The sequence below is a fragment of the Cnephaeus nilssonii genome, assembly GCF_951640355.1.
Source record: "Cnephaeus nilssonii genome assembly, chromosome: 9".
Taxonomy (NCBI): Eukaryota; Metazoa; Chordata; class Mammalia; order Chiroptera; family Vespertilionidae; genus Cnephaeus; species Cnephaeus nilssonii.
In genome coordinates, this window is record NC_137080.1 from 54,633,272 (window position 1) to 54,649,013 (window position 15,742).

The 15,742-nt window shown below is 50.1% G+C and overlaps 1 protein-coding gene and 1 pseudogene across 2 annotated transcripts in view; both read right to left on the reverse strand.

The window, feature by feature from the left end:
• NT5E (5'-nucleotidase ecto) overlaps positions 1-12,940 on the reverse strand; it is a 57,042-nt gene extending 44,102 nt beyond the window's left edge. Inside the window, exon 1 of the mRNA XM_079780426.1 lies at positions 12,093-12,940. Within this exon, the coding sequence (XP_079636552.1) occupies positions 12,093-12,431 (339 nt within the window). The 5' untranslated portion in view covers positions 12,432-12,940. The remainder of the gene's footprint in view (positions 1-12,092) is intronic.
• On the reverse strand, positions 5,009-7,325 carry LOC307105153 (RWD domain-containing protein 1-like; annotated as a pseudogene). Its single transcript has one exon. The product of its transcript is annotated as an RWD domain-containing protein 1-like (transcript).
• Positions 12,941-15,742: the final 2,802 nt, after the last annotated feature.

Below are 15,742 nucleotides of genomic sequence, written 5' to 3' on the forward strand. Positions count from 1 at the left end.
ACAACATTTCCCATTTCCCATATCAGATAGAAAATTTTACAAACTCTCCATAACCTGCAAAATATGCATGTCAATGTTACATTTAGAATTACCTGTTCAACTAATTGAGGTTCAGGAAGGGTTACCTACACCTCTAAGGGGCTAGAGGGCTCCAGCTAATGTTTGTATTATATATAGAAGTAATTACTCAAGTGAGGGAAAAGAAGTGTTAAGAGAATTTTCAAATTCTAGTCATGCGGTTGAAGAAAATAAAGGGATTTACACAGCTGAACTGGTGAGTGAAGTACGGAAAGCTGCCAATTTGGTTTGTGATTTGTTTGGCTTTCCCATTTTCAGTTAAGCAAACACAGATGCCAGAACAAGGACAAGCTAAGAAGTTGCCTTTGCTTTCTTTTTTTTAAAATTTATATTTATTTATTTATTTATTTATTTATTTATTTATATTTATTTATTTATTTATTTATTTTTTACAGAGAGGAAGGGAGAGGGATAGAGAGTTAGAAACATCAATGAGAGAGAAGCATCGATCAGCTGCCTCCTGCACACCTCCTACTGGGGATGTGCCCGCAACCAAGGTACATGCCCTTGACCGGAATCGAACCTGGGACTTTTCAGTCCCCAGGCCGACGCTCTATCCACTGAGCCAAACCGGCTGGGGCTGCTTTCTTTTTTTTAAAATCCTTACCCGAGGATATGTTTTTATTGATGTCTTTTGTTGTATTTTTTTAGAGAGACAGGAAGGGAGAGAGAGAGAGAGAGAAACATCTATCAGTTGTCTCCATAACGTGCCCCAACCGAGGATCAAACTCACAACCGGTTTGGTGTATGGGACGGCGCTCCAACAAAGGGAACCACCTGGCCGGGCTGCCTTTGCTTTCCTGAGGTCAATCCCGCCCAGCCCAGCCCTGGTGTGGAACTCGGAATGGAACAGAGGAAGCCGAAGGGCCAAGACCACACATGCAGCATCACGTCCCTGAGGCTTGGGCACCCACAACCCCCAGACACTTGCAACTCCTGAGGTGTGAGCTTCGGAAACACTACCAACCTCGTTGTCTTTTAAAAAAATACCACTTGCTTTCAGGCTTCCCAAACTAGCACTGTAATCGGCCTTCCTTAAACCCGGCTTTGCTACTGAAGATAAAGGAACTCTGAGAGTTTCCTTGCTATGAGAATATCACATTCCTCTGTAAGAATTTTATTTGCAAGCACTTGACTCTAAGGTGACTTCTCTTCACTTTCGGGATTAGTTTTCTGGGGAGGAGGGGAAACGCTCACTGTCACAATCCCTAAGCACAGGTGTCAGACTTTCAGTCAGTTTTGCTTTGCTTATCCCCCACCCTTCAGAGGCCCTCCCCAGCCTCTATTTGGTAAAGGCGGGCACTGCCCCCTCCATCTACTGAACAGTAAGTTTCGCCCTAGCAGGTCTTGTTCACTGTTCTGAGTACTTCGCCCTGCGCCTGGCACATGGTCGTGCTTAGTGAATATTTGCAGACTGAATGAATAAATGAACAGCAAGGACAACCGGCTTGGACCTAGGCTCATCCTCCGCCCCTTCCTTAGGTCATCGTTTTCTATTACCAATAGAGTAACACTCCATTCAGTATCCGGGACCCTCTTTATCTGGAAACAATGGGAGAAGACCCAAACCACCTCTCCACAAGGAAACAGCTGCCATGAAAGTCACTGTGAGGGAGAAATAAGAGAGTTGTCAAGCAAACTTAGACCTGTGTGTCAAATTGAGTCCCAGGACAAACCATGTTGGCAGATTAGAAGCAAGACAGAGGGCTGGGCAGGGGCTGAGATGCAGAGGAATGACATGCAACAGACCACCTTCTCCAGCTCCTTCATCTTATAGACGAGGAATCTGCTGCCCAAACTCACACAACTAATGAGTCGGAAGAGGCCGCCGTAAACCTGGGTGTTCAAATCCTTTCCCACTGCTCCTCTCTGTCACAGCCACATAAGTGTCCAATCGTGTCCAGTAAACCCAGGAAAAGCCTTCAGATCGCATCTCTGGGCTGCAAATAGCAGGCATTAGCTGTCAGGGGGTAAGCTTAAGTAGAAGAATCCGTGCCCCTGTGTAGTCGTGTCAAAGTCTGCTGACTCTCCCGCTGCCCCTGGCTTGAACCCTCTTAGTCATCTCTTGATTACACCCTCTCCTGAGCCACTCCTGCCAAGAGAAGGTGAGCATGGTCAGCACTTAATGACCCCTTGCTGTGGGCCGGCAAGGTGCAAAGCACTTAACATGCGTCATCATCTCCTTTAAACCCCACAACAACCTCTGGAATGAAGACTCTCATCATACCCACCTTTCACATGTGGAAAGGGAGGGTTCATGAGATTAAGTGACCTGCTCACAGTCCATAGATTCTAAGTGGCAGAGAGAGGACTTGATTCCAGACAGAAGCACCAGGGAATCCATCCTTTTGGCCATAGGCCATGCTGCCGGCCTATTGAAGCTGGCTCCCCTCAAGTCAGCCTTCCTTTCCCCAGCTCCAGAGTTCAGTTCTTAGCATCTCACACCTACACTACTGCCCTGCCTCTCCTCCCTGCCTCTTCTGTGGCATCTTCTCCTTCCATCCATTTCTGCTCATCTTCCCAAACTCTGATTCTTCTGTGTCGCTCAGAGATTTTTCTCACATTAACCAGTTCCCTGCAGACACCAACTGGGTGTTTGACAATTCAATCCTGACACTATCTACCTGGTGTGGGCATCAGATCCCACAAGGTAGGGGCTCAGGCCTACCAGACTGCCCCCACTTCAGATGCCCGTTGCCTGTCCTGGGCCACCTGTGCTACTGACCAATCAGCTATCAAACCTCCACAGGTTTGACAGTTCACTAGAATGACTCAGAAACTCAGGAGAGTGCTTCAGTTACTATTACTGGTGTATTATAGAGGATCCAACTCAGGAACAGTCAAATGGGAGACATGCATGGGGAAAGGTATGGCGGGAGGAAGAGGGGTGTGTGGATTTCCATGCCCTCTCTGGGCACACCACCCTTCCAGCACCTCGTGTTCACTGACCCAGCAGCTCTTTGAGCTCCATCACTTAGTGGTTTTTAATGGAAGGTTCATTACAAAGGCACAATTAATTAAATGATTGGCCCTTGGTGGCTAGCTCAATCTCTGGTCCCTCTCCCATCCCAGGAGGTTGAAGGGAAGCTGAAAATTCCAAACCTCTAATTATGGATTGGTCTTTCTGGCCACCAGCCCTCATTCTGAAACTATCTAAGGGACCCAGCCATCAGTCATCTTATTAGCATACTAGGGGCCTGGTGCACGAAATTCGTGCACTGGGGGGGGTCTCCTCAGCCCAGCCTGCCCCCTCTCACATACTGGGAGCCCTCAGGGGATGTCCTACTGACAGCTTAGGCCCGCTCCCCATAAGGAGCGGGCCTAAGCCACAGTCTGGCCTCCCTTTGTGAGAGACAACCGGGCTGATCAGGGGAAGGCACCAGCCCCATCACCCCGCTGCTAGAGCCACTGCCAGTCACCGCAGCCACCAAGGTGTTTTCATCAACACGGACTCCAGTCCCTTCACCAAGAAAAAATGACAACTTTCTTTAGGCATTTTCAAGATGTGTCTTTCATAGAATATGACCTTTCTTTCTTTCTTTCTTTCTTTCTTTCTTTCTTTCTTTCTTTCTTTCTTTCTTTCTTTCTTTCTTTTTTTATCCTCACCTGAGTATATGTTTCCATTGACTTTTAGAGAATGTGAAAGAGAAAGGGAAAGACAGAGAGAAACATCAAAGTGAGAGGAATACTTAGATTGCTTGCCTCCTTCATGAGCCCTGACCTGGGCCCCAGCCAGGGAGGAGCCTGCAACTTAGGTACATGCCCTTGATCAGAATCTAACCTGGACTCTGCGGTTGGCAAACCTAGGCATTATCCACTGAGCCAAACCGTGTAGGGCAGGTTATGACATTTCTTAGCCCTCCAGCAGCGGACCTTCGTTTTTTTCTCCAGGAGTGTGGTGGAAAAGCCCTAGATCACCTTTTTGGATTCTTATACCCAAGTTACTAAGAATATTACCAGTGACATACAGGGAGCTTAGCCAATGAGCAGTCAGAAAAGGTATTTCCTCTGTAGTTCACGCCTATCTCCTCTGATCTCTGGCTCTGCCCCTGCCAAGGCCTAAAGCCTCCAGCCCTTGGCAGGGGACCCCCAGCTAGCTCGATCGCCAGGCTCCACCCCTGGCCAAGGCCTCAAGCCTCTGTTTGAGGCTTGGGCCCTGGGCAGGGACCCCCAGCTGGCTCTACCCCCAGCCAAGGCCTCAAGCCTCTGTTTGAGGCTTGGGCCCTGGGCCGGGACCCCCAGCTGGCTCTATCGCCCGGCTCCATCCAAGGCCAAGGCCGCAAGCCTCTGGCCGAGGCTTGGACTCTGGGCAGGGACCCCCAGCTGGCTCCGATCGCCCTCAGGGGACCCCAGCTGGCTCCGATCGCCAGGCTCTGCCCCAACGGCCAAGGCTGCAAGCCTCTGGCCAAGGATTGGGCTCTGGGCAGGACCCCCAGCTGGCTCTGATCACCCCGTTCCGCCCCCAGCCAATGCCGCAAGCCTCTGTTTGAGGCTCCGGCCCTGGGCAGGGACCCCCAGCTGGCTCTATCACCTGCTCCATCCAAGGCCAAGGCCTCAAGCTTCTGTTTGAGGCTCGGGCCCTGGGCAGGGACCCCCAGCTGTCTCCCATCGCGGGGCTCCACCCCCAGCCAAGGCTGCAAGCCTCTGGCTGAGGCTCGGGCCCTGGGCAGGGACCCCCAGCTGGCTCTATCGCCCGGCTCCATCCAAGGCCAAGGCCTCAAGCTTCTGTTTGAGGCTCGGGCCCTGGGCAGGGACCCCCAGCTGTCTCCCATCGCGGGGCTCCACCCCCAGCCAAGGCTGCAAGCCTCTGGCTGAGGCTCGGGCCCTGGGCAGGGACCCCCAGCTGGCTCTATCGCCCGGCTCCATCCAAGGCCAAGGCCGCAAGCCTCTGGCTGAGGCTCGGGCCCTGGGCAGCAACCCCCAGCTGGCTCTGATCGCCTGCAGGGGACCCCAGCTGGCTCTGATCACCTGTGGGGGACCCCCCACTGGCTCCGATCTTCCCCTCTGATCTTCAGCTCCAATATCCCAGTTCCAACAACCGCTGCTCTCCGAGGCTGCAGCCATCTTGGTTAGGTGTATTTGCATAATCACTTTCTGATTGGCTGGTGGGCGTGGCTGGTAGGCATGGCTTGTGAGTGTAGCGGAGTGATGATTTGCATATTACTGTTTTATTAGATAGGATACAAGACACTCTCAGAAACTGGGGACAAAGACCAAATATTTTTTTTATTCTCAGGCTCTCCTCAGAAACCTCCAGTGGCTCCCCTGACAACAGAAGTGATCCCAAACTTTTCAAGATGCCTGTAAGCTGTGCACCTCACCTCTCATAATTGCTGGCACTCGCCATGGTCCAGGCTGGTCCACCTTGCAGATTCCTGCCTCTGCACCTTTGTCTCATCCTCCTACCCTTTAACCGAATCAAAACATTTTTTTTCTTTTTTTTGAAATTTTAAGGTCAGTTTATTAGTTCATTGAGGAAAGCTTTCAGAAGAATATTCTCCTGAAAATTGTTTTTTTCTTAGAAAAAAAGGAAGGAAAATCAACACCCTCTCGGCCTAGCCACAGATGCTGTGGCAGTCAAGCCTCTGCAGACGGGGATGGTCCATCAATCGGTCAAGTCGCTCTCCGGGTCAGCAGGATTGTAGTCTGAATCATCCTCGTCATCCTCCAGCTCCAAGTCCTCCATTTCCTGGAACAAAGACTCATCTACCTCCACATTGTTTCCAGCATCCTCCAAGAACTGGATATCAGATGTGTCAAGATTATGATCTGTTTCAAATAGCTGTTTCCCACTTAATTTATTTTTTCCTGCTTGTTCTTCTTCTTTCATTCGTTTCTTTTTAATTTCCAAGAGTTCTGCATCAAACTTGGCTTTCCAACTTAAGAAATTCTCAATTGTAACAGGAGTGTCATGAAATAATTGCTTTTCGGCTTCTTCTGCTTCTTTTTCTTTTTTCTTCTTCTCTTCTAGTTTTTATTTGATCTACTATTTCATTTAATTTTTCTTGGACAGCTGTTACCAAAGTAAAGATCATCACCATACCAAGGTTTTCTTCTGCCTGTAATGCTAATAATTTTAAGATGCTTGTGACATCATTATCTTCTAGATTTTCCTGGGAGAATATCTCATAAAGGGGGCTTCATCTGGGTATTTCTCACTGTATGTAAACTTGAGGGTAGTCTGTACAGTTTCATCATTTTCTCCAGCCTCAGATGTCACAGTAATGGTGAAACTAGGAGGGTTTTCTGATAATACTGTAAGGAGTCGGGGTAGATGGACTCCAGAGCCTCCAGCTCGTTGCGCTACTCCTCACCGTAGTCTGTCATCGTGGCCCTCGCCGCTGCCCATGGATCGCCCAGACACCCGGGCGGTGCGCCGCAGCCGGGACCACGGCGGCGCCGGTAGAGCGGGCAGCGGCCTCAAAACATTTCTTAGGACATTATTTATTTAGAGATGTGAGAAACCTCAGAGATGAGCTGGTTCAAATCTTTTATTTTACATACTAGAGGCCTGGTGCACGAATTCATGCACCAGTGGGGTTCCTTGGCCTGGCCTGTGGGATTGGGCTGAAACTGGCTCTCTGACATCCCCTGAGGGGTCCTGGATTGTGAGAGGGTGCAGGCCAGGCTGAGGGACCCCACTTGTGCATGATCAGGGCTGGGGAGGGATTTGGGAAGTTGGCCAGCTGGGGAGGGACCGCGGGAAGGCTCCAGGGCATGTCCAGCCCATCTTGCTCAGTCCCAATCAGCTGGACCCCAGCAGCAAGTTGACCTACCGGAGCGTCTGCCCCTGATGGTTGGTGCACGTCATAGCGACTGGTTGACCTGTCCACTGTCTGCCCCCTGGTGGTCAGTGCACATCATAGCAACTCATCGACTGGTCGACTGCACCCTGGTGGTCACTGCACATCATAGCGAGCGGCTGAGCAGCCTTAGCATATCATTAGCATATTACGCTTTGATTGGTTGAACGGCCGACTGGACACTTAGCATATTAGGCTTTTATTATATAGAACTAGAGGCCTGGTGCATGACATTTGTGCACTGGGGGGCGGTCCCTCAGCCTGACCTGTGCCCTCTTGCAGTCTGGGACCCCTCAGGGGATGTCTGACTGCTGGCTTAGGCTCGCTCCCTGGGGGACATTCCCTGAGGGGTTCTTAGCACTGCTGTGGAGGCAGAAGAGGCTCCTGCCACCACCGCTGAGCTCACCAGCTGTCTGAAGCCAGTCTCGCTGCTCCTTAGCACTGCCTCAGAGGTGGGAGGGGCTCCCGCCACCGCTGCTGCGCTTGCTAGCTGTGAGCCTGGTTTCTGGCTGAGCGGCGCTCCCCGTGGGAGCGCACTGACCACCAGGGGTCAGCTCCTGCGTTGAGCATCTGCCCCCCGCTGGTCAGTTTGCATCATAGCAACCGGTCATTCCACTGTTTGATCGATTTGCATATTAGCCTTTTATTATATAGGACTAGAGGCCCAGTGCATGAATTCGTGCACCGGTGGGGTCCGGCTGGCCTGCCCCTATCATAGCCAATCGGGCTGGGCGGGGGGAGGGGATGCGGGAGGTTGGCCAACTGGCCCCACCCTCTGGTTGAACTCCCGGTCAAACTCCCGGTCCAGGGGACAATTTGTATATTAGCCTTTTATTATATAGGATAAGGGACTAATGATTCAGAGAGGTGAATCCATAGCCCCAGATTATAGATTATTATCCTCAAAAGGCAGAGAGATAATAATCTAATTCAACTTCTGAATTTCTGGTGATAAGTACCAGGGACAATAAGCTTCAAATGAATAAAGTTATGTAAACTTTCAAAAGCACAAATCGCAAGGCAAAAGGAAAGATTAGTTTGATTATACCAAATGAAGGATTTCTGTTCAATTAAAGACACTATAGACAAAGTTAATGGACATAACATAATCAAAAATATTTTCAAAACTTAACCCGTTAACTGCCACAATAATTTGAATTTAATTAAAAAAGGTCCACCGCTTGCGTCTATAGACACTTATGGCGTACAAATGGTTAAAATTGATCACAGATCAATACCTAGAGCTTCTGGAAATCAAGAAAAATAGAGCAAACCCAATTTTAAAAAAGAGCAAATAATGTGAACATGCAATTAGGAAAGAGAAAGCCCCCCAAAAGTCAACAAATATTTCAAACTCACTATTTATTAGAAAAATACAAGATCAAGCAACCATGTCACTTGACACCTACTGGAAAGCAGGGCAATGCTGCAAGGTATGGGTAAGGACAGGGCTTCACATCTTCGTGGGGAAGAGGGTGAGGGGAGGGGGCTCCAGTCACTCAGGAAGCAATGTGGCAGGCCTTAGTCAAAGTCAATATATACGTGCCTGTGGTCAGCAATCCTGCCCAAAGAAATGCTCCCAGCGGGACTTGTAGGAGGCTATTGGGAGCAGCATGCTTGTGGAATTGCAGCATAATTTGCGTGATCTCTGTGGACCCATCACTGGGGGTGGGTGGGGGTGGGGAGGATGGTAAAGTCTATGGAGATCTCTGTGGAGCATGATGCACAGTATATGTATGTGCATGGTAGACACAGAATGACAGGGACAGATCATACAACCAGTTTAGGACAAAAGTAAGGACCAGAATGAGCTGAGGAACATAATTTAAAAACAAGCACCTCAAATAATAAAGGTTCTGCAAGTACACACAGGAACAAAACATAAACATCTCACACATTAGAATGGTTGCCTAAGCGTGACATGGGTACCTGGCTAGCGGTCCCCTGGGCGAGTTAAAGACAGGGGCGATGGTCCCCACCCCAGCTGCGGGCGCAGGCTCCTTGGAGCAATTCATTAAGGCTAAGGCCGAAGTCTTTGGGGCAGAAAGTGGGCTCAGGGGCCAGGCCTCAAAAGCAGGGGCAGCTAGAGAGGAGGCTGCCCTTCCTAAGAAGCCGTCTTCCTCACAGCCCACCCACCTCGATGGTGAGACTCTCTTGCAGAGATGATCTCACTTGTAGAGATGAATTCGTTTGGCTTTGTGCTTGGGGGTGGGGGGGGGGATTTCATAAGTCTGCTCAATGAGTAAACATTAAGGATAGTTTAGACAACGGGACTTAGAAAAGATGGTGGAAGGGATGGAGGAGGGAGGTAGACTGTGCCAGGTGGTCAGAATCAGATAAAGGGATGGTTGCAAAACCCAAGCCTTCCCATTCTCTCAACATTTTTTTTTTTTAGAACCCATGGAATGAGCCTCTATCCAGCACTGGGGAGGTTCACGTTCCTTATCACACGCGTTGTTCACAAAAATCCCACGTGCAGGGTGGGGGTCATCCCTCCTGTTTTACAGTTAGGGAACATGAGGTCTGAGAAAGTAACCTGGCCTCGCTCACACTGGGAGTGAGCGCATCCATGTTGTCTTCCCGCTGCCCAGGGACACCAGGCCTTCCCCTGCTCTGCGGTCCTCCCTCTAGAGCTGCCTGCCAGCAGCGGTCCGGGTCCGGGTCCGGGTCCGGGTCCGGGAGGTCCGCAGTCTCACCCTGGGACCTTCAGGGCTCTCAGAACTGCTCCAGCAGCTCTCACCCGGCTGCAGCAGGTCTAGGAAGTCTCCGCCTCCTCAGAGACTCTGCTGGAGGGAACTCCTGGGGTTTAGCTGGGTTCCAGCAGCTTCCTCTTTGCCACCCACACCCCGAGTCCTTATTTGTGGCTCCTCGAACCAGGTCTGGCTTTTAGAGAACTGGAGATTGCCCCTCCACAACTGTTTTCCACTCTGATCGGAATCTCCTGCTTCCTGAGATTCAAGACGGGGGTGGCGGGCAGGCGGGCAGGGAAACCTTTATAGCGGAACATCAATAAATTCCCTGAGAGTAGCATAAACAAAAGGACAGTGAAAAATCTCTGTACAACAAGAACATGGCAGTGTTTTGCCACATGCTAAAGCATTACAAGAACTAGGATTTGATGCAGGTCAAAAAATTACGCGCGTCAAACCCCAGAACTGCACAAAGTCCTGAGGAGATGCTATCAGGAAGGTGGCTTTCAGCCAGCCCCCACCCCCACCCCACCCCACCCCCTTTACCCCCGGCCAACTATGTCAGTAGCCTCAAGCCCCAGCCCAGTCACTTTGAGTGAAACTTAAAAGAAAAATAATTCCATCCAACATTCTAGAAAGCATTCAAAGCATTCCTGGTGGGGATGGGCTGGAACTTGCACACTGCCCCAGCCTCACCCAGAGTCCTGTCATAAACACTTGATAAGATGGTTAACACCAGGAGCTCAGTTTGACTTAAAGAGGAAAACAGTATTATTAGAGAAAACTGGGAATTCTTCCCCCCAACCCTGCCTCCTACCCCAAAGGAGTTTACACAACTGTGGGGAAAAGGGTGTCACAGAAAGAAAAGTTTACAAAGTTGTGGTTTATATGTGAAATAAAAACAAACTCATGTAAGGTTTATTCTACCCTTCTGGAGGGGAAATGGAGAAGTAGGCTAATAACAACTCAATTAGATAAATATTTATCCGGCCATTACTGTGTACTAAGCATCAGCAGGTGGGGCTGTGGAGAAGCCAACGCCGAGACCACACAGAGCTCTTGGGACCCACCATTCTTCTGCTGAGCAGCCCATAAACTCTGGGGCTTGGGGGACCCCTTTGAATTGCTGCTGCTTTGAGAGGGTCTGATAACCTTAAACCCAGCAATCAGAATGGGGAGGAGCAGGCCGCCCTTCTCTCCTCTCTCTAAAATGAGCTCTCTTGTTGAAGAAAACAAAACAAAACGAAACAATTGTACTCTCTTATCATCTTTTCCTGTCCTCCTTTCTCCAAGTTTCCAGGAAAAAATACAGCATTGTGCTTTGCCGACCTCTGTGCTCCTCTCATACAGAGTATCTTGTTGGGCCTCTGTTCCCCAGACTCGTCCACACCTCTCCTTCCCTTCCCCACGCCAGGACTTCACAGATTGCCCTGGACCCTCGCTCTGTTCTTTCTCTCCTGCAGCTCCTACATTCTGGTTCCCAGTTTCTCCACACACTTCCTTCCTCAAGGATTTTACACAGCGTTAAACTTCGGGGAGGGGTTGGCTTAAACAAGCAAACTGGTTATACGTATTTATTACTGTGTAACCCTCTCTGCTCCTTCTCCAAAATTCAGTGCAACAAATAAGGCAGCATCTTTAACAGAGTACTTGGGAGCTTGGACTTAAACTCCTGCACGTGTTCTAAGAGTCCCTCGTCTCTTAAGCTGGATGCTTCCTAACCCTCTGCTGCCAAACTGATTTTATTGAAGTCCTTTGGAACCCCAGTGTCTTCAGCATTTTGGTCCTCTGTGGGAATTTCTTTCTTTTCTTAGATTTACACAGCAGTGTCTGGTAAGAAGACGAACTAACATGTATGAAAGTTGTATGTACTAAGTGTCAGGCAACCACGTGAGGTACATAGAGTTCTTATCCCCACTTTCTAGCGGCCGGAACTGAGGCACGGAGAGGGTCAATAGCTTGCACACTTCAGGTAGCTGAGCAGAGAACCTAACCCGAGGCTGGGAACTTAATCAAGGTCAAGTTGGGGTCAAAGGGCTCCAGAATCCACACATAACAGGTCTCCTCTTTTGGAGCTGGTGCCCTGGATAATGTACTCAACGTCTTTGACCTGGAGTTTTCCTCCCAGTAAAACAGAGATAAAGCATCCTAAGGTAGCCGGAGCAGCCAATGAGCGGGATGCGTGACAGGTCTACTTGGGTCCCTGGCGCTGGAGAGTCGCCCGCCTCCGACGCACCCCAACTTACCCCTCTGATAGGCAGGGCTGGTTCCTGCTCCCCTAAATAACCCAGATCCCACGGTGGGGTCCCCAACTTCAATACGTTCAGACGCATCATCCAAAAGACTTCTGCATCTGTATCTACTTGGCTCGCTGGCCTTTCTCCCTACCTCGCTCCCAGGCGCTGGCGGGCCACCCGGTGCCCGGCCGCGGGCTCCTCCTCCTCCACCCCGGCTTCCCTCTCAGTTCCGACTCCTCTCCTGCCGCCGGGGCTCCGGAGCCCCCGCCCAGCCACCCGCTTACCATGGCATCGTAGCCCAGGGCGTTCATGAAGTGTGCCACCTCCGCTCCCTTGTACACGGTGAACCAGATGGTGCCCTGGTACTGGTCGCCGGCGTCGAGCAGCAGCACGTGGGGCTCGGCGCTGCGCACCCGCCGCACCTGGGTGTAGAGCCGGGCCACGCCGCCCACGCAGCGGCTGGCGTTCACGCACTTGCTGGAGTCCTCGCTGGTCTGCTCCAGCCGGCTGTGCACGTCGTTGGTGTGCAGGATGGTGAGCGTCCAGGCGCCGGCCGCCGGCCACAGCAGCGCGCCCAGCGCGAGGAGTCGCGGTGCCAGCGCCCGCGCGGTTCGGGGACACATGGCTGCGGCGCGCGGAGCCGGCGGCGCGGGAGCAGGCGAGCGGGGCGGGCGGCGCGGAGCGGCGGGAGTGCGGGCGAGCGCCGGAGCTGGGCTCTTCGGAGAGCGGGGCGGGACGGGGCGGGCCCTCTGTCAGCCGGGAGCCCAGCCCAGCCCCGCGGCCAGGCGCACGCCCGCTCGGTCACCCGATCCGACCCAGGCACCCGGGCGCCCGGGCGGCGCGAGCGGCTGGCACCGGCTCCGGCAGTAACAGTGGGAGGCTGTTCCGGGCGGGGAGCGAGCGCCGGCCGCGATCCCGGCCCGAGCCCAGAGCCCGGGCGCCGGCCCTCCCGCGGCGGGTGGTGTTGGAGCGTCCGCCCCGCGGCGACGTCCTCGCCGATGCTCGCCTCCTTGGAGGCACGGACTTTTCTAGGGAGAAATCGCACGGCTCGCGTTGGACTTGTGGCCGCGCGAGCTCGCCCCTGGGCGAAGGGAAAGAGGGTGAAGAGAGGAGGTGCAAGGAAAGACGGGCGACCTGGGGAGTGGGGGGAGGAGAGTGACGAGGGGGCGAGACGCGCGGAGCGAAGCGCTGGGCTCTGGGGGCTGTGGGAACGAGAAACGCCCAGAGACAACCGGCGCGCGCTCTCCAGCCGCCGTGGGAACTCACCGAGTCTGCTTGGTTCAGAGGTAGAATCTCAGAAGCTCAGAAACCATTCGAATCCAGCCCGGGGTCATGGACGATGAAAACCGTGGTGGTACAACAGCAATGGTGCGGTGCGTAGACAGCTATTGGCAGCTAAAGCAAATCCGGAGCAGTGAAATTTAAAATTAGGAGCCCTTAGGGAGCGATGCCGCCTTTTGTTGCTTTTGTAGGCATTCTTTCTCTGTCTGTCCTATTTTTGAGGGTTTAATGGGTTAAGGATGGCGAACGCGCGTTTTAAGCCAAAGCTTCTGGCAAGGAAGGCAATAGGAATGCGTACAATAAAGTAATCATCATTGTAATAGAATTAAAAATGGCAGTATTTCCCTCTGTTGAACGGATTGATTTCTTTGTGCAGTCAGTAATCTAGCCGCTTGGGTTGCTGGATTGGGGTGGGTGGGTGAAAAAGGTGAAGGGGATTAAGAAGTGCAAACTGCCAGTGATAAAATTAGTGAGGGGACGGGAATATAATATTGTAGTAACTCCGGAGAGTGTCAGATGTGTGCTAGCCATATTATGGTGATCACTTCACCAGGTATATAAGTGACTGTCACTATGTTGAACATTAATATAATACTGAATTTCAACTATAATTTAAAAAATAATGCAGCCACTGTGGGAAGGGAAGAAGGGAATTAGTGTGGAGTCCCTGCTAGGTGTCCCATCGTTTATGCTTTACAGAACAGCAGATGTAGTCCTTACACGTGTCCAAATGCATCCAGCATTTTAAAAAAAGCATTTTAGGATGAAATATACATAAGATTTACTATTTTAAACATTTTTAAGTGGACAGCTTAGTGGCGTTAAGCTTATTCACATTGGTTTACAACCGTTACCACCGTCCATCTCCAGAACTTTTTCATCTTCCCAGACTGAAACGCTGTAGCCATTAAACAATAACTCCCCATTCGCCCTTTCCCTCAGACCTTGGCAACCACCATTGTACTCTCTGTCTCTTTGAATTTGAGCACTTTAGGTTTCTCATACAATATTTGTCTGTTGCGACTGACTTACTTCACTTTGCATAATGTCCTCAAGATTCATCCACATTGTAGCATGTCAGAAGTTCCTACTTTTTATTTAATTCAAACAGTTTTTTTGAAAAATTTATTTATTGATCGATATATTGATAGAAGGGAGGGAGGGTGGGAAGGGGGAGAGAGAGAGAGAGAGAGAGAGAGAGAGAGAGAGAGAGAGAGAGATATGGATTTGTTGTTCTACTTATTTATGTATTCATTGGTTGATTCTTGTATGTGCCCTGACTGGGGCTGAACCTGAAACCTTGGCCAGAGCAGAATTTCCTTCCTTTTTAAGGCCGAATAACATTGCTTTGTATGTATATATCATATCTTGTTTGTTCATTCATCCATCGATGGACATTGGTTGATTCCACCTTTTGGCTATTGTAAATAATGCTACTTGAATGTGGTGTACAGCTATCTTTTTAATTTGTTACAGAAGCAAAAGAAGGACCCTTGGAGCTTAGGAGAGAGGAAGGCAAAGAATACACCCTGGCGGGATGAAGGGGAGGGAAGGCCAGGTGTGTTCCCAAGAGGGAGAGTGCACCCAAACTTTTTTATATTTTGATGAAGTGCAATTTATCTATTTTTATCTCTTGTTGCCTATGGTTTAGTGTCATATCTGGTAAATCATTGCCAAATCTGATGTCATGAAGCTTTTTAAAAACACACACACACTTATTTAGGTGAACTGAATTAAAAATCTGAGACCTGCTTTGAGGTGAAAACAGGAGAAATCTATTTGCCCATAGGCATCCTGCCACACTTGGGTTACCCAGTTCACAGTGTATTTTTGTTTTACTGACGAGAACACTTAACGTGATAGTTAACCTGGCTAAGTAATTTATCCGAGAGCATTCAACTTGTAAGTGGAAGGCAGATTTTGAATACAACTGAATTCCAACACACATGTTAAATTATTAAGTCCTCACGAAAGTGTAAAGGGGTAGAAGTTATTAGTCCCCTTTTTATTTAATAAAACTGAGGTTCCATGTGTTAAATTGTCCAAGATTTCACAGGTGAACAGGTTCCCCCTCTTTTATACATGTAACTATCTTTCTTTCTTTCTTTCTTTCTTTCTTTCTTTCTTTCTTTCTTTCTTTCTTTCTTTCTTTTTCTTAATTGATGAGAGAGAGAGAGAGAGAGAGAGAGAGAGAGAGAGAGAGAAACATTGATTGGTTGACTCTCACATGACCAAACTGGTGATTGAACCTGTAACCTGGGTATGTGCCCTAACTGGGAATTGAACCCACGACCTTTTGGTGTAGGGGACGATGCTCCAACCAACCGAGCCACACTGGTCAGAGCACATGTAATAATATTTCACACAAGTTCTCTGCCCACTCACAATGTTTATACCTTGCTGCCCTTCCTCTCGCCATTTTAGCATATTTGACGGGAGCGGTTCTTGGTCTGCGGATTTCTGAGGAGACTCAAGAAGCTTAGCATCCTCTCTCGCAACTTTTGCCACAGTCTTCTTGTGGCCACAGCAGAAAAATCAGTGTATATCTGCCCCTTTCATAAACCAGACCGAATAGAGAGGGTTGGGTCTAAGTTAGTGGGGACACGTAGAATGTATGGAGTGTGTGGAGACAGGTCCTCTTGCCCACTCATCC